Here is a 19,187-nt window from a genome sequence, read left to right as displayed (position 1 = left end):
GTTAGTAAGCATTTAGTTTCAATGAATATTAATATATATATAGATCTTATGTAATATAAATAAGTAAATATACTCTTTAAATATGACTACATGTGAACTTGTATATTTGAGTCTCTATTGCTATATATGATCAACTATATAAACTAACTTCACAACTTTCACTTGCACTGATAGAGAAAGATCATTTCTTTTATTTGTCCTCTTTCACAGACAAGTATTTTCCATTAGTGTAAATGCGTTTAAATTCTTCATTTTCAGCAAAAGAGTTTTGAATCACGCTGGCTCTCTCGCGAGAAGTGAATCACAGTTTATCTCTGTTGCAAGGCATGTGATTGGCTGTTTGGCACTGATGTCACAGATTCATGTGCACGCGCTCCACAAACTCAGGATCAAAGCCTGAGTTGACAGAGAAAGTTGATGATCAGCATCATGGTACCAACAAAGCCAGATAGGAGTGGTTTGGTTTTGTCAACTCGAAACTAATCCTATAACCCTGAGTTTGTTCAACTACCATCATGGTACAGGCCCCTGGTTAGACTTGGTCTGTTGACTGATTTAGAGGAATCACTTGTGAAAATCAACAAACTTAAAGGATTAGTTCACTTTCAAATAAAAATTACCTGATAATTTACTCACCCCCATGTCATTCAAGATGTTCATGTCTTTCTTTCTTCAGTCGAAAAGAAAATAAGGTTTTTGATGAAAACAGTGGACTTCAATGGAGCCCAAATGGTTGAAGGTCAAAATTACAGTTTACAACGATCCAAGGCAAGAAATAAGGGTCTTATATAGAGAAACCATCGCTCATTTTCTAATTTTTTGTTTTTAAATTTTATACGTTTTAACCATAAATGCTCATCTTGAACAAGCTCTCTTCTTCTTCTCTATTTGAATTCTGGCAGTGTAGACACTGCTAAGTGTATTACTGTCCTCGACAGGTTAAAGTTTGAACTAAACTGTCATATACAGTATGCTAGTGCAAGTATATAACAATTAGTTCAAACTTTGACCTGTGGAGGGCAGTAATACACTTAGCAGTATCTACAATGCCGGAATTCTAATAGAGAAGAAGAGAGCTAGTTCAAGATGAGCATTTATTGTTAAAACTTATTTATTTAATTTTTTTTTTTTTTTTTTTGGAAAATGAGTGATGGTTTCTCTAGATAAGACCTTTATTCCTCGACTGGGATCGTGTAGAACGTTTTGAAGCTGCACTGAAACTGTAATTTTGACCTTTGGGCTCCATTGAAGTCCACTATATGGAGAAAAATCCTGGAATGTTTTCTTCAAAAACCTTAATTTCTTTTCGACTGAAGAAAGAAAGACATGAACATCTTGGATGACATGGGGGTGAGTAAATTATCAGAAAATTTTAATATGAAAGTGAACTAATCCTTTAAATGTTTTAGAAATGACAGAAAATATGAATCCTAATCATAAGCTCTATACTCCATCTCACTCTCTTGCTGTCTTTCTATCTATCTATTTTTTTAAAAATGCAACCCACTTGAATCTATTATGGTAGTGGCTGCTCCTAAAACACTGCAGCCACCCACACTGGCACCATTTGTAGTTTATCTCTCCCTGACAGATTGGAGCCAGAGAGAAGTGAAGTTTCATGACATCAAGTCCTGAAACATGCAGACTGCCGAGGATTAATCAAAAAGAGCCCTGAGTTCCTTACACTTTCTACATTTTAATCTTTTCGGATAAAGCTGAAGCTGAACACATGTATTCCCTAAAGGTTATAATGTCTGCTCTATTTCAAGAGTGTCCTGGATTTTAAGAACTGTGCTTTTTACACTATACATACAGTATTCTGGTGCAACACACTTCCTATACATTCACACAATACAATAATTTTGGTTGCATGACAAGCAAAATCAAGAACAAAATAGTATTGAGTAAATATGTGTATGTTTTACTCTCTTCTGATATGATGTCTCATAGACCTACACTAATCAGACACCAGAATTCCAGATAAACACATGTAGGATGTTGTTGTTGGCACAAAATATCTAGCTCTGGAGACTGCAGATAATCCAAGAGCTTTCCATCAAAGGACAGGATCATTCTGATTCTCTCTCTCTTGTGCAATATGGGCCATATTTTAAGCCACAATCAAATGACAGTCACATTGTTATAGCTCTTTGCTGCCCCCTTTTGGGCATCGTGTAACCATTTCATTTAATGCTCCCAAACTGGCAGGCCTTTTTTAGTGCCCAGTCCATAGTCAAGGACTGTTTTATATTTTCGGTAGGTGAGATAAGTTGCTTCAGGCTCAGTTTTTAAATTATGAAGCACAATGCAAATGTAGAATTAATAAAACTTCCTAGCAGCACTCTTGTTGCCTAAAACCTTTAAACAATTTGCCTGTATTTGCCTGTAGATGGTAGTAACTCCACACTTTTAGTTCAGTCTACTCACTTAAGTTTAAGTGGTAAGGGTTTTGTACTGTATTAGACCTGAGAGGTTGTAGTACTATTTAATGGTTTAAAATGTATTGAAAGTCTAATTATATAAATGGTGGGTGGCAAATTGAGAATAAACTTACTAGGTGATGGTTTCTAATCTATTATACTGGTTATACACCACAGTCACTAAATCTGCAATGAATTGCTTTGTGCCTCAATCCAGCTGGTCAGACTCAGAGACGGTGGGTTTAAATAATAATTTGAATTTATTTTGTGCTTGTAGTGTCATAAGTCATAAGATATTCGAAATAAGAAACAAAAACATAAACTTGTTTTCTAACGATCACTAGCACCTGCCGTGTCATATTAGCAAAATATTAATCAATGCCTACTTTTCTATGTGCAAACCATCTTAAATGACTGAAAATATTAAGTCATAATCATAAGCTCTATCTCCCTATTTTCCAAATTAATGACTTCCTGCAGATACAGGGCAGTAGGGCCTATATATATATATACTTTTTTTTGAATATATATATATATATATATATATATATATATATATATATATATATATATATATTTATTTATTTATTTTTATTTTATTTTTTTTTTTACCAAAAATAACCTTATTGAATAACCAAACAATTGTAATTGGTCCATCCTGACAAAATTATATATTATATATAGAGGAAAAAAAAAAAGTATATATTTATATATATATTTTTTCCCCCTCTATATGTCATGTATCAGTGATTGTAATTTGTTGAGTAAAATATTTATGTACAAATATACAGTACAAATATCTCCAGCCCCGTTGCGCCCTCTAGAGGAATATAACTGCTTGTCTCATAGTAAACATTTGGATCCACACGCGTGCGCGCGCTCCGTACTGCAGTCTTTACAGCAGCCTTTACATGCTGGGACAAGCCCAATATAAGTTAAATGAACACAACCTCATTGCAAGGACAGTCATAACAGGATTTGGAGAGTGCCATATTAAGGTAAGGTACAATAATTTTACACTTGTAAAAGCCTAGACTGGAAAGTATGTATCTTGTTGTTGTCAAATGTTTTCACTCTCTTTATAAGTGGCTGGCAACAACAAGCTGTGTTATATTTAACCACTAACCATCTAACGATAATGGGTGGAAGGATTTCTTCCCCTGATTTCTACTTTCAGTTGAAAAACATTACATTACATCTGCTTCTAAATAATTACATTTTGGGTGTAGATATGATAATAATAATAAATACATAAATGATATTAATGCTATGATTGATCAAAACGACATGACTTTGTTATAAAATAAGGAATAATGAATTTGACCTAATGTGATGTGATGTAGCAGTGATCTATAGTTTTTGTTTGAGTGTCTCTGACAGTTCTTTCCTGGATGGAACCAATTTGTGCCACGGGAGTCGCTGCTCGTTTGAGGAGTGACTGGGATCGAAATGAGGGATTTGGTCAGAACCATATGGCCCTGAAGTTTTTGGGCCAAGATTTTGAATACTTGCGTGAGCGCTGCCTTCAGAGTGGATGTCTGTTTGAGGATGAAACATTCCCAGCCCAGCAGTCTTCTTTGGGATTTAAAGAGCTGGGCCCTGGATCTGCCAAAACCAAAGGTGTTCGCTGGATGAGGCCAACGGTGAGAACATTAGAATAAACTGGGAGTCTGTAGTGTGGGCCAATATTTAAACCTTAGCAAGATCAAAAACCTAATATGTTTAAACTTCAAATGGTCTTTGCTCACATCTTTTATGGGATAGTTCACCCCAAAATGAAAATTCTTTCATTGTTTTTTTCAAGCACTTTTTACTTGCAAAATATAATACAGTAATAACACTGGTTGATCAACATCTATTTATCTATCAATAAGCAGAGATGTTCCAGTCATTTCTATGCCCTGTCTGACCCATAGGTCTTCTCTGTGTACCCCAGGAGTTCTGCACTGATCCACATTTTATCGTAGATGGGGCCACACGCACCGACATCTGCCAAGGAGCTCTAGGTAAAACCAGCATCTACTAAAACAGAACAAAATCAATGAAGAACTCAAAAACATTGCATGAATGCTTTCCTGCCAGTTAACTCAGAAAAAAGTGCATGTTTTCTGCCAGTGATCACATTGCTGCAGCAGTACTGAGGCATGGTTTCATCTGATTCATTACACTATATTGATTGTAGGAGATTGTTGGCTGCTGGCAGCCATTGCGTGCCTTACCCTCAATGAACCCTTGCTGCATCGGGTGGTGCCTCATGGCCAGAGCTTCCATCAGCAATATGCTGGAATCTTTCACTTCCAGGTACTGAGCAATGTACATTCAGATTTTAAGTTTTATTATTTATTAATATTCTATTTTAATTTTGTATGATACTTTTAATTAAAATTTAAAATTCATTTTAATTAATAATTATCTATAAAAGAGAGACGACATGTAGATAAAGGTAATCTATACACACTTAGTCACACAAGAAAATGAATATTTAATAATTATTTAAGTAAATACATTTAGACCCCGTTAGTTAATTTTTTGACACATTTCCCGAGCCCTGGTTTTGTGAAAAATCCCAATCATGTCCTTCCTTCCAATGCAGCGTGTAAACTGATCTGTTCCCCTTCCATTTGATTCTCCATAGCTCAGCAGATCTGCATTAAGCCACAGTCTCTAATGTCAGCCCACCCTGTCTGCTGCAGTGACTATATATACAAGCCTCACCCAGAAAATGAAATGTCCACATCTAATGTCCCCCTCTGCCAAATTCCCCTTCTGTTTTCCAGCCAGGAACCATTTAGGCTCAGTCACTCAGTGAATGCTTATAATGTTCAGAGCATTAGTGCCGCAGAGAGACTTGGAGTACAGCCAGCAGCACCTAGTGTACTGATGTTTACATAGGGAGAGAAATGCACAAATTTGAGATGTTATTGCATATTCTAGTTATCAAATATATATTAAAGAAAAACTACTGTTTAATAATATACACTACCATTCAAAGGCTTGGGATCAGTAAGGTTTTTAAAATGTTTTTGAAGTCTCTTATTCTCACCAATGCTGCATTTATAAATATTATTACAGTTTTCTATAAACTGTTTTCTATTTTAATATATTTTCTAAAATATTATATTTTAAAATGTAATTTATTCATGTGATGTCAAAGCTGAATTTTCAGCATCATTACTCCAGTGTTCAGTGTCACATGATCCTTCAGAAATCATTTTGATATTCTGATTTGGTATTCAAGAAACATTTCTTATTATTATCTATGTTGAAAACAGTTGTGCTGCTTAAAGGGTTAGTTCACCCAAAAATGGAAATAATGTCATTTATTACTCACCCTCATGTCGTTCTACACCCGTAAGACCTTCGTTCATCTTCAGAACACAAATTAAGTAGCCTGGGTGCCAGCCCGAACCCCGCCCACAACATTTTTTGGACGGGAAGTTCGGTCTGGACTCGATCCATTGTGGAGTAATTATGCTCGGCTCCCAGAAGGCCGAGCCAATCAAATTGCCAGGGCAGGCTTTAATCGATGATGGACAGGCTATCTGCGGTTACGTAACCACCCACGTCATCAAAGAGCGCTTGGGTTGAATTGGTTTTCACCAACGATGACTGCAGCTGGAGAAGTAAGATGTTTAGATTCTGCTATCACGTCTGTAATAAAAGAAATCGACAGCGCATTAATTTTAAAAGACGAACAAAGAACCGCAATCAAGGCATTTGTCGATGGGAAAGATGTGTTTGCCGTCCTTCCAACGGGATTCGGCAAAAGTTTAAGTACAAGTTCAACATACGTCACTTACTGTGTTGCTCTGATTGGTTGTAGGTCTATCCAATTGAGTGCAGAAGGTTTTTTTTTACTGGTTCGGTTAAGACACGCCCCATAATTCAAGTGCAATGGAGCAGTATCAGACTCACACACATTCTGCCTAGAATATGAGTATGACGAAGTCAGGCTACAAATTAAGATATTTTTGATGAAATCCAATGGCTCAGTGAGGCCTGCATTGAGAGCAAAGCCATTGAAACTAATATTATAAAGCGATAATACTTTTTGTGCGCCAAAAAAACAAAATAATGACTTCTTAACAATATCTATATGGGCCGATTTCAAAACACTGCTTCGGAGCTTTACGAATCGAATCAGTGAATCGGAGCACCAGAGTCATGTGATTTCAGCAGTTTAGCCGTTTGATAGGAGATCCGAATCACTGATTCGAAACAAAAGATTCATAAAGCTCAGAAGCTTCATGAGGCAGTGTTTTGCAATCAGTCCATATAGATGTTGTTGAAAAGTCTTTATTTGTTTGTTTTTTTGGCCCACAAAAAGTATTCTCGTTGCTTTATAACATTAAGATAGAACCACTGAACTCACGTGAACTCTTTCAAATATGTTTAGTACCTTTATGGACCTTGAGAGTTTCAATGGCTTTGCTCTCAATAGAGGCCTCACTGAGCCGTCGGATTTCATCAACAATATCTTAATGTGTGTTCTGAAGATGAACGGAGGTCTTACGGGTGTGGAACGACATGAGGGTGAGTAATTAATGACATTATTTTCATTTTTGGGTGAACTAACCCTTTAATAGTTTTGTGGAAACCGTGAGGTGATACATTCTTCAAATTGCAAGTTTCTTAACATGTAAATATTTTTATGAACATGAAAAGGTTTAACAACTGAGACATAAACTGAACAAATTTTAAAGACATTTGTCAAACAGAAACTGAATAATGAATCCTTGAACAAAGGGGGGCCAATATCAAAAGTAGCAGCCATAATAATGGTGTGGCCACCAGCTGATTTAAGTACTACAGAGCATCTCATCCTCATCAACTGCACCAGATTTGCCAGTTCTTGCTGTGAGATGTTAATCCACTCTTCCAATGCACTTCCAAGTTCTCAAGGGGGACATATGATTATACATGGTTTGGCATTTCAGGGATGATCAGCTGTCCTTCCTGTCTCCCTGTAGCACTGTCTTACTGTCTTAGATGTCTTACATTACAGACATTGCAAATATTGCTCTGGCCACGTCTGCAGTCCTCATGCCTCCTGCAGCAGCACCATGGCATGTTCAGACAAACACCTTGGGCATCTTTATCCTGGTGTTTTTAAGAGTCAGTATAAAGGTCTCTGTTATAAGTTATTGTACGTGTGATCTTAATTGTCGACTGTCTGTAAACTGTTAGTGTCTTAAAGGGTTAGTTTACCCAAAAATGAAAATAATGTCACTTATTACTCACCCTCATGTCGTTCCACACCCGTAAGACCTTAGTTCATCGTCAGAACACAAATTAAGATATTGTTGATGAAATCCGATGGCTCAGTGAGGCCTCTATTGAGACCAAAGCCATTGAAACTCTCAAGGTCCATAAAGGTACTAAAAACATATTTGAAACAGTTCATGTGAGTTCAGTGGTTCTATCTTAATATTATAAAGCAACGAGAATACTTTTTGTGCGCCAAAAAAACAAAATAATGACTTTTCAACAATATCTAGTGATGGGCTGATTTTAAAACACTGCTTTATGAAGCTTCTGAGCTTTATGAATCTTTTGTTTCGAATTAGTGATTCGGATCTCCTATTAAATAGTTAAACTGATTCGATTCGTAAAGCTCCGAAGTAGTGTTTTGAAATCGGCCCATCATTATATATTGCTGAAAAGTTATTTTGTTTTTTTGGTGCACAAAAAGTATTCTTGTCGCTTTATAATATTAAGATAGAAGCACTGAACTCACATGAACTCACAGCTGCATGTGCAATAATTGGCAGCCATTTTTGCTGTGGCGCCCGGGGAGTGATTGGGGGTTAGGTGCCTTGCTCAAGGACACCTCAGTTATGAGCAATGAGAGTGAAAGACAGCGCTGATTATTTACTCCCCCCACTTACATTTCCTGCCGGTACTGAGACTCAAAACTGCGACCTTCGGGCTACAAGTCTGACTCTCTACCACAACTGCTTCTGCCAAAACCGCATTTCCGTATTCTTCAAAAAGCTTACGCTGTATGTCCTACGCCTTCCCTATTCTACTTACGGAAAAAATATAACTAGCGCTGCGTAGAATACGGAAAGTGGAAGCACTTACAAAGGTGATCATTTGTTTATATAAAGCATATACATTTAAAAAAATTTTTCAAAAATGACCGATCGTTTCACTAGATAAGATCCTTATTCCTCGTCTGGTATTGTTTAAAGCCCTTTGAAGCTGCACTGAAACTGTAATTTTGACCTTCAACCATTTGGAGGCCATTGAAGTCCACTATAAGCAGAATAATCCTGGAATGTTTTCATCAAAAACCTTCATTTCTTTTTGACTGAAGAAAGAAAGACATGAACATCTTGGATGACATGGGGGTGAGTAAATTATCAGGAAAATTTTATTTGAAAGTGGACTAATCTTTTAAGAGTTATTGACTAGTAAAAACCATTCACATCTTCGCCAAACTTCTAATTACAAGTTGAAAAGTTTCAAAATCACCAATTGTCATCAGTGTCAGCCATGGATGCATTTAGGCAATGTGAACATTTCCACAGAAACAAATCTAGAGTAAGAGAATGTCAAAGCTTCAGAGTAGAATTGTGACGTGATGTACTGTAAGTCCAGCACTAAACCCAACAGAACGTGTATCCTATTGGGTTTTCTAGTTTTGGCAGTTTGGGGACTGGGTGGATGTGGTGATTGACGACCGGCTGCCTGTCAGAGATGGGAAGCTGCTTTTCGTCCACTCAGCTGAGGGAGCAGAGTTCTGGAGCGCCCTGGTGGAGAAGGCATATGCAAAGTAAAAAGGCTTCAATCATATGCTTTCACAGATAGACTTCAGACCAGGAGCTTGTTTGGTTGTGTAATGAGTTTGTTATCATGAATGTGACAGGTTGAACGGCTGCTACGAGGCTCTTTCCGGAGGCTCCACGTCTGAGGGGTTTGAGGACTTCACCGGTGGAGTGACAGAGATGTATGAGCTGAAAAAAGCTCCACCCAACCTCTTCAGCATCATCAAAAGAGCTGTGGAGAGAGGCTCCCTGATGGGCTGCTCGATAGATGTTAGTGCTCAGGAACAACATAACCAATAACCAATCAATCTGTAATATCTCGAGAAGACTGTATTTTGAACATATAGGTGAATTCAGGTTGATTGGGAAACTTTTTCCCAGTCATCTCAATGGAAAAAGTGTCCCAATCAACTTGAATTCATATGAGTCCATTTCAAGCTTTTTAGAGCCCTTCAGTAAATATAATTCAGTCATAATATAATATAATATAATATAATATAATATAATATAATATAATATAATATAATATAATATAATATAATATAATATGCATACATTGATCTTCCAAACTGATTGTTCTGTTGTATTTATGCTCACAAGACAATATAATATACAGGTGCTGGTCATATAATTAGAATATCATCAAAAAGTTGATTTATTTCACTAATTCCATTCAAAATGTGAAATTTGTATATTATATTCATTCATTACACACATACTGATATATTTCAAATGTTTATTTCTTTTAATTTTGATTATTATAACTGACAACTAAGGAAAATCCCAAATTCAGTATCTCAGAAAATTATAATATTGTGAAAAGGTTCAATATTGAAGACACCTGGTGCCACACTCTAATCAGCTAATTAACCCAAAACACCTGCAAAGGCCTTTAAATGGTCTCTCAGTCTAGTTCTGTAGGCTACACAATCATGGGGAAGACTGCTGACTTGACAGTTGTCCAAAAGACGACCATTGACACCTTGCACAAGGAGGGAAAGACACAAAAGGTCATTGCAAAAGAGGCTGGCTGTTCACAGAGCTCTGTGTCCAAGCACATTAATAGAGAGGCGAAGGGAAGGAAAAGATGTGGTAGAAAAAAAGTGTACAAGCAATAGGGATAACCGCACCCTGGAGAGGATTGTGAAACAAAACCCATTAAAAAATGTGGGGGAGATTCACAAAGAGTGGACTGCAGCTGGAGTCAGTGCTTCAAGAACCACTACGCACAGACGTATGCAAGACATGGGTTTCAGCTGTCGCATTCCTTGTGTCAAGCCACTCTTGAACAACAGATAGCGTCAGAAGCGTCTCGCCTGGGCTAAAGACAAAAAGGACTGGACTGCTGCTGAGTGGTCCAAAGTTATGTTCTCTGATGAAAGTATTTCCTTTGGAAATCAGGGTCCCAGAGTCTGGAGGAAGAGAGGAGAGGCACACAATCCACGTTGCTTGAGGTCCAGTGTAAAGTTTCCACAGTCAGTGATGGTTTGGGGTGCCATGTCATCTGCTGGTGTTAGTCCACTGTGTTTTCTGAGGTCCAAGGTCAACACAGCCGTATACCAGGAAGTTTTAGAGCACTTCATGCTTCCTGCTGCTGACCAACTTTATGGAGATGCAGATTTCATTTTCCAACAGGACTTGGCACAGTGCCAAAGCTTCCAGTACCTGGTTTAAGGACCATGGTATCCCTGTACTTAATTGGCCAGCAAACTCGCCTGACCTTAACCCCATAGAAAATCTATGGGGTATTGTGAAGAGGAAGATGCGATATGCCAGACCCAACAATGCAGAAGAGCTGAAGGCCACTATCAGAGCAACCTGGGCTCTCATTACACCTGAGCAGTGCCACAGACTGATCGACTCCATGCCACACCGCATTGCTGCAGTAATTCAGGCAAAAGGAGCCCCAACTAAGTATTGATTGCTGTACATGCTCATACTTTTCATGTTCATTCTTTTCAGTTGGCCAAGATTTCTAAAAATCCTTTCTTTGTATTGGTCTTAAGTAATATTCTAATTTTCTGAGATACTGAATTTGGGATTTTCCTTAGTTGTCAGTTATAATCATCAAAATTAAAAGAAAGAAACATTTGAAATATATCACTCTGTGTGTAATGAATGAATATAATATACAAGTTTCACTTTTTGAATGGAATTAGTGAAATAAATCAACTTTTTGATGATATTCTAATTATATGACCAGCACCTGTAATTAGAAATGCTTTTTGGGTTTAGATGTAATTTCAGCATCTACCAGCAGGGGCCATGCTAACCAAACTTACATTCTTATATTTGCATCTTTATTAATATATTTAAAAGCACTCAAATTTACTTTATTTTCACTTTCAGATCACAAGTTTCTTTGACATGGAGGCTGTCACCTTTAAAAAGCTAGTTAAAGGTCACGCCTACTCTATTACTGGAGTGGAGGAGGTGAGTGTTGGATTTTGATTGACAAGAAACTCAACCAATCACAGACAACTCATCATTGGCAGATGTAAATCTGTTGGCCAGGTGGAGTACAGAAGAAACCTCACAAAGCTGTTGCGCATCAGAAACCCTTGGGGAGAAGTGGAGTGGATGGGGCCCTGGAGTGATGAGTGAGAATGATGTGAAGAGGATGGGTGAAGGGGGAAAATTATTCCTAAAATAATAATGAATAATGTCAGACGGCTTTGTTGAATACTATCACCATCTGTCAATTCAGGTCAAGGGAATGGCGTGAAATCGACCCGTCTGTAAGGTCCCGTCTGCATAACTGCAGAGAGGATGGAGAATTCTGGTACATGTTTCTTGCAGTATTCTGCTTAAATCAATGTAATCTACATATTAGTTTTTAAATAGTTGCATAGGTGGCATATTAAATAGGAATATATAATTGCTCAGTATTTATGGCACCATTATAGCATTTAAATATGGGTATTGTTCACCCACGCACTCAGGATGTCGTTCAGTGACTTCATGCGAGAGTTCAGCAGACTAGAGATCTGTAACTTGACAGCGGATGCGCTACAGAGCAGCGAGCTGAAGAAGTGGAACACGTCCCTGTATCCTGGTGAATGGAGAAGAGGAAGCACTGCTGGCGGCTGCAGGAATTATCCAGGCATGTTCTCTACGAAAGTCTTTAGGATGCTTGTGAGCTGACAAGAGGGACAGTGCTCTCACATTAAAGTCTATTTCTCTCTACACAGCAACATTTTGGATCAATCCCCAGTTTAAAATTGTCTTGAAGGAACCAGATATTGAGAATCAAAATGACTGCACTTTTCTAGTGGCCCTGATGCAGAAGAATCGAAGAAAGTTACGTCGGGAGGGCAAAGACATGGAGACGATTGGATTTGCCATTTATGAGGTAGAAAATTCATTTGATATGGGCATAATTAATTGAGTAATAGCTGTTAATTTGAAGAATCAATCAGCTTTAAGATGCTTTTTATGTATACAGAGAGTCAACTTTTTAAAAATAAACCCATCCTGAGAAATATTAACTGGCATAAAAACTGACAACTAGCCCCAGTGTTCCCTATATTACATTACTGGATGTAACAAATATCATGGGAAATGTGGGTTGCTAAAAAAGTGACTCCGATTATAAAGAAAGACTGAAAGATGCATATTTATTATTAATTATTATTTTTTCTAAACTTTATTTCTGAATCTTACAGGTCCCTAAAGAGGTACGAGATGTGTGCCAGATTTATGAAACTCATCTGCATTGTTTGACATAGGTAAACCATTTGTAATCAGATATGCCAGATTAGGTTAGTGCCTAAACTGCAGATTGATTCTAGTTTAGATAGCGTAATGCTGAGAGATCACATGGTCAGATCACACAAGGGCTTTTCACACTTCAAATAGTTAATCCTGGGTTATTCTAAACCCCGGGTAAACGGAATCCTGGGTTATCTTGCTTCATGTGTCACACTGCTCATAATTTACCCGGGGTTAACAATTAATCCTGGGTATTCATAAGCTGACGTTTCACATTGTACATTCCTAAACCCTGGGTTAACGCCCTTATTTGCATATTTGCTGTGTCAGTGTCATTGATTGGATGAACGCAGCACGCCACCTGTTTACCTGCTCTAGCATTGCACATCCTCACGGGACTGTACTATCCAGTTTATACTGAATGGACATTTCAGAATATAAATGTAAGAATGACACTCTCAAATTGTCGCGTTTTCTGTCAGCATTTGACATTTTTCCTCTCAAACGCTGAATTTACTGTTTATACAATGTGCAGTGTTTCCGTGACTGTCCGAAGCAGGCAGATATGAGTACATGATTGGTTGTCTGTTGCTAAGTGTTTAGCTGTATACACTGCATTGTTTCACACTGTATAAGTTTGGACCGCAATGCTGGGTTAACACAGCAAAAGCGGTACTAACCCTGCTCCGGAACAGGGTTTTTATAACCCCTCTTCTAAATTACAAGTGTGAAATGTTCCTTTATCCCGGGGTTAAAAGCGGTGTTTAGAACGATGATAACCTAGGGTTAATCACAGCGTGTAAAGCCCTATTCGGACGGGATTAGTTTTACGTGGGGAGGTGGAGTAAAGTAATTTTACCTCAGGATGTCTGTAATATTAATTGGCCAATTCACACAGGACAAGACATCTCAGTAAAACTAACAGAAGTGGGAGGGGTAACTCGATTTATGCACCGCCGCCACCTCCCCGTCGTCATGTGGGTATACGTTGCTTCATGATACAGTGTGCGAAAACACATGTAATCTAAATATATAAACTATAAATAACAGTTAGGTCTGATTTATTAATTAAATTCTGATTGGATTATGATGGTAATAGGCACTTATCTAAAGATAAAATTAGTTTTGTGCCTCTGACAATTGCTTCGATCTTCTTTTTGCTCTGAATGGTATGTAGAAGATACTCAAGGTTTGCCACAGACTTGTCCCACCACCTTGTCTGGCTATCACCAGACCAAGCTCAATTTAAAATTGAACATTGGTCTGGGGAGTTTGCTATGTATTTCCTACTGCACAAGAGGCATGATCAATGAGCATGATTCACGCAATTGGATAGTCCTTCAACTAATCAGATCAACGATCCGGGTGACGTACTTTTGCAGAGCGATGCGAAAACTCCAGACAGGTTTAATTTGTATTGGTTTGTAGCATTGATCAGCGGTTTGCAGAAGAAGCAATGGCATCGAGCGATTTTTGCAGGTTGTGCAAAAAAACATGAAAGTGATCGGTGTTTACACCCAGTCGAGCGATTTGTTTGCTAAACTAAAGAAGTCATTCAGCATCGTCGAGAGGTTAAAAGGAATTGGATTGACGGTCGTGCGAGAGACGTCATCGTGTTATACCCGCCCAGAGCCATAGAAAGAGCTCTGTACCTGCAAATAGCGAGCAAGGTGGATAAGCTAGTCTGTGATTGGTTCCCGCAAAAGTGTAACAGATGCAGCAGAAATGAATGTACGGGTTTCCAGACTGAGTTGCCGGGCGAAATCAAATCGTCGGCAGATCAGGCTGGGTTTACCCAGTCTACCCACCACCTACAACACAAATGAATGTTTCTTCAAGTGCTTCCATGCTTGAAAAATGCACAGAAAACTACTTTTAAACAGGAAATGACGGAATTTTACTGTACATATTTACAGCGGGTCTATTCGAACTAGTTTAGTATTACCTGAGGTAATTTTTCCGGACCTTTTTACATAAGGTAAAAGTCGCCGTAATCTTTACTGACATTAGCCCTATTCGGACGGGATTAGTTTTACATGGGGAGGTAGGGGTAAAGTGATTATTACCAGTGCTTCTCGGTGATTTTAGTCCCGTCCGAATGTGCCATCTCAGTAATCATTACGGACAATGTCAGTAAAGATTACGGCGACTTTTACCTTCTGTAAAAAGGTCCGGAAAAATTACCTCAGGTAATACTAATCCCGTCCGAATAGACCCGCTGTAAATATGTACGGTAAAATTCCGTCATTTCCTGTTTAAAAGTAGATTTCTGCGCATTTTTCAAGCATGGAAGCACTTGAAGAAACATTCATTCGTGTTGTAGGTGGTGGGACAAATCTGTGGCAAACCTCAAGTATTTTCTACATACCATTCAGAGCAAAAAGAAGATCGAAAGCACTTATCAGAGGCACATAACTAATTTTATCTTTAGCTAAGTGCCTATTGCCATCATAATCCAATCAGAATTTAATTAATAAGTCATTTGACCGGACCTAACTGTTATAGTTTATATATTTAGATGTGTTTGCGCCAGGTTTGTGCACATGGTATGAGAAAGCAACATATACCCACATGACGACGGGAGGTGACGGCGGTGCGTAAATCGAGTTACCCCTCCCACTTCTGCTAGTTTTACTGAGATGTCTTGTCCCGTGCGAATTGGCCAATTAATATTACAGACGTCCTGAGGTAAAATTGCATTACTCCACATCCCCACGTAAAACTAATCCTGTCAGAATAGGGCTATTGTCCGTAATGATAACCGAGATGGCACATTCGGACGGGACTAAAATCACTGAGAAGCTCTGGTAATAATTACTTTACCACTACCTCCCCATATGTAAAACTAATCCCGTCCGAATAGGGCTCTAGAGTGATATGTGTGTAGTGATATGAATCTCCTCCCCTTGTTAGTGTCTGGGCCAGGTAGGTGTGCATCTGAAGCGTGATTTTTTCCTCAAACACACATCCAGCGCTCGTTCCGAGCTCTTCATCAACCTTCGAGAGGTGAGCTCCCGTTTCTGCCTGCCACCAGGGGAATATATCATCGTCCCCTCCACCTTTGAGCCCCAGAAAGAAGGAGACTTTGTGCTGAGGGTCTTCTCAGAAAAGGCTGCTGACTCCCAGTGAGTGACCGTTTGAAAATGTTTATTTAATTTTTTTTTTTTTTTTTCAAACTGAGCAATAATATATATTCAGAATGGTTATAAAATAACAGAATAACAGTACATTTGTTTAATATAATATTTTTAATGGAGCAATTATAAATATTTGAAATGGTTGGTAATACAAATAATTGAACATCAATGGTTCCTTCACACATATGCAAGTCACTTTTGTCTTTGGGACTGAGAACTCAAAGTCAGTTTTCTCCAAAAACAAGCTGAAATGTGGATTCATCTGACCACAGCACACATTTCCACTGTGTTTTAAACCATCTGAGATGAGCTTGGACCCAGAGAACCCAGCAGCATCTCTGCATTGAACAGATCTATAGCATTTTCCTTGCATAACAGAGATTTGAGTTGCATTTCTTGATGCAGCAAACTGTTAAGTGACAATGATTTTTCAAAGTACTCCCTAGCCCATGTGGCTACATTTAACACAGTAGCATGATGGTTTCTCATGCAATGCCATCTGAGGGCTCAAAGGTCACACATATTCAACAGAGGTTTCCTGCTTTGTCCTACATGGACTGAGATTTCTCTGGATTCCCTGAATCTTTTCACAATATTATGTATGGAGATGGTAAAAGACCAAAATTTTAAAAGTTTTGAGAGAATTAGCAAATCACGTTTTTGTTGCATTTTACAAAATGTCCCAACTTTATATATATATATATATGGTTAGAAATATAAATAAACATTTGATTTGTATAATATAAAGTATGAAAGCTATTAAAATAGTGCATGTTAAAATGGAACTGAGAGAAAATAAAATTTTTGTTCTTTCACTATAGGGAGCTAGATGATGAAATTTCAGCAGATGTACCGGATGAGGTGAGTTTCCCACAGATGAATACTGGGAAGTTTTGATGTTAATTAATGTGTTGTTTCTTTGGCAGCCTGCGCTCCGGGAGAGTGACATTGACGAGGGCTTCAAGGCACTTTTCGCAAAGCTGGCAGGGCCGGTAAGACTGCTGGAAGTGGTGGTAATGGGTTGTTGTAATGCCCAATAGCTTTGTTGACGTGCTTACTTTGGTCTACAGGAAATGGAGATCAATGTGTCCAAACTCCAGATGATTCTGAACCGAGTTGTTGGCAAACGTGAGTGTGCTTATGGACACGTAAAACATATTTCAGTTTTCACAATTAGTTTTGTGCTAATTGACAACATGCCACATATGCTGTGAATAAAGCCATGGTCATACTTAACCTTGAATTTTCCCTGAAAGGAGCCAACTGAAGTTTAAAATGACCTTATAATTGCTCTTCTTACAGATAAAGATATAAAGACAGACGGATTTGGTAAAGAGTCCTGTCGAGCCATGATAAATCTTATGGATGTATCCTTTAAAGACGCCACACAATATTAGAATATTAGCATTTGCGGGCCATTTTTGAAGGAAAGACTGAATAGTGTGGATTAAAATCTTGAACAAACCTTGACTCCCATAAAGACAACTGGTCTAGGAAAGCTGGGACTGATAGACTTCCATGTGCTCTGGGAGAAGATCAAACGATATCTTGTCAGTGGCTACATTTTATGCTTACTTTATGGTGTGTGGATGAAATATTAGACATACATTACCATTCAAAATTTTGGGGTTGGTAAATTAAAAAAAAAAATTATAAATTAATACTTTTATTGAGCAAGGACACATTAAATTGATCGAAAGTGACAGTAAAGACATATATGTTACAAATTTCAAATGAATGCTATTCTTTTGAATGGTTTTCATTACTGATAATAATAGTTTCTTGAGCAGCAAATCAGCATATAATTAGACTGATTTCTGAAGAATCATGTGACACTGACTGGAGTAGTGATGCTGAAAATGTAGCTTTCCCATCAGAAATAAATTGCATTTTAAAATATATTAAAAATAGAAAAGTTATTTTAAATTTGAATAATATTTCACAATATAACTGTTTTTACTGTATTTCTGATCAAATAAATGCAGCATTGTTGAACTTTTTTTTCAAACGCATTTAAATTACCGACCCCAGACTTTTGAATGGTAGTTTAGATGTTGACAGTATTTTTTTTTTTTTTTTTTAAATAAACCACAAGGCTGTGTTTAGGAAGTTTGACTTGGACAAGTCTGGCACAATGAGCTCTTATGAAATGCGTCTGGCATTAGAATCAGCAGGTATCTGCTACTTTTTTTTTAAAAGCATATCTATAATTACTATGGTAAATTATGTTTATGATGACTTTTTGGATTTTGTGCTTCTATAAGGCTTCAAGTTAACCAACAACCTGTTCCAGCTGATAATCCTGCGCTATGCAAAGACAGACCTCAACGTGGACTTTGACAACTTTGTGGCTTGTCTGATCCGCCTGGAGACTATGTTTAGTAAGTGTGCCAAGTTAAAAAAAAAACTCTTTTTTTAAGGATGATTTTCACAATGCAGTTACAAATGACAAAGATAGGACTGGATGTGTCAAGAGTTCACATTTATTCCAACAGAAACTTTTAAAGCAATGGACACTGATGAAGATGGATTGGTATCCTTCAGCTTTACCCAGGTTGGTCTTAACTGGTTTTTAGTAATGAGAACTTCAAAACAAAAATGCATCCTCTCTGTGGCTCAGTAATATATGGTTGCAACATTTCTCTCCCTCTTGTTTTCTTCCTGTCTTCTTATAGTGGATCACCCTCACTATGTTTACTTAGATGGATGCTCCTTGTCCTCACTGCTTCCTCAGTCCCTTATCTTCTTTACTACGTCTCCTGTAATCTCAGTTGTATTTATGAAGTGGGTTCCTGACCAGCAGTAGAGCACTCATACAATGAGCTATATGGCACGATGCACGATTTTCATTCAGCATGACAGGAAAGGAAAGCAAATATCGAGATGCAACAGCCAATAGAATATACTCCGAAAAAGCAGTGAACCTGATTTTTGTTTACCCTACGTTTCAAAAGTTTGAGGTCAGAAAGATTTTTGTATTCAGTGAGGATGCATTAAAATGATCAAAAGTGACAGTAAACAAATGTATAATGTTATAAAAGAATTTTTCAACATTTATTATAATAAATGTTTCTTGAGCACCAAATCAGCATATTAGAATGATTTCTGAAGGATCATGTGACACTGAAGACTGAACTAATGATGCTGAA

At 37.8% G+C, this 19,187-nt stretch overlaps 1 protein-coding gene across 1 annotated transcript; it reads left to right on the top strand.

Moving 5' to 3' along the window:
- Window positions 1–3,257: 3,257 nt before the first annotated feature.
- On the top strand, window positions 3,258–19,150 carry si:dkeyp-50d11.2 (calpain-1 catalytic subunit). The gene is made up of 22 exons (XM_048166305.1): window positions 3,258–3,418; window positions 3,801–4,063; window positions 4,357–4,426; window positions 4,603–4,721; window positions 9,065–9,198; window positions 9,292–9,460; window positions 11,540–11,623; window positions 11,705–11,790; window positions 11,898–11,972; window positions 12,133–12,293; window positions 12,382–12,542; window positions 12,856–12,867; window positions 15,815–16,026; window positions 16,860–16,899; window positions 16,965–17,030; window positions 17,109–17,166; window positions 17,341–17,405; window positions 17,520–17,588; window positions 18,134–18,212; window positions 18,303–18,419; window positions 18,534–18,592; window positions 18,714–19,150. Exons 2-22 carry the CDS (start codon window positions 3,812–3,814, stop codon window positions 18,738–18,740), a joined length of 2,115 nt encoding a protein of 704 aa, XP_048022262.1. The 5' UTR covers window positions 3,258–3,418; window positions 3,801–3,811; the 3' UTR covers window positions 18,741–19,150.
- The last annotated feature ends 37 nt before the right edge of the window (window positions 19,151–19,187 follow it).

Source organism: Megalobrama amblycephala, linkage group LG18 (assembly GCF_018812025.1).
Source record: "Megalobrama amblycephala isolate DHTTF-2021 linkage group LG18, ASM1881202v1, whole genome shotgun sequence".
In the NCBI taxonomy this organism is placed as follows: Eukaryota; Metazoa; Chordata; class Actinopteri; order Cypriniformes; family Xenocyprididae; genus Megalobrama; species Megalobrama amblycephala.
Note: the sequence above shows the minus strand (reverse complement) of the source record. Positions and strands in the feature narration are given on the sequence as shown.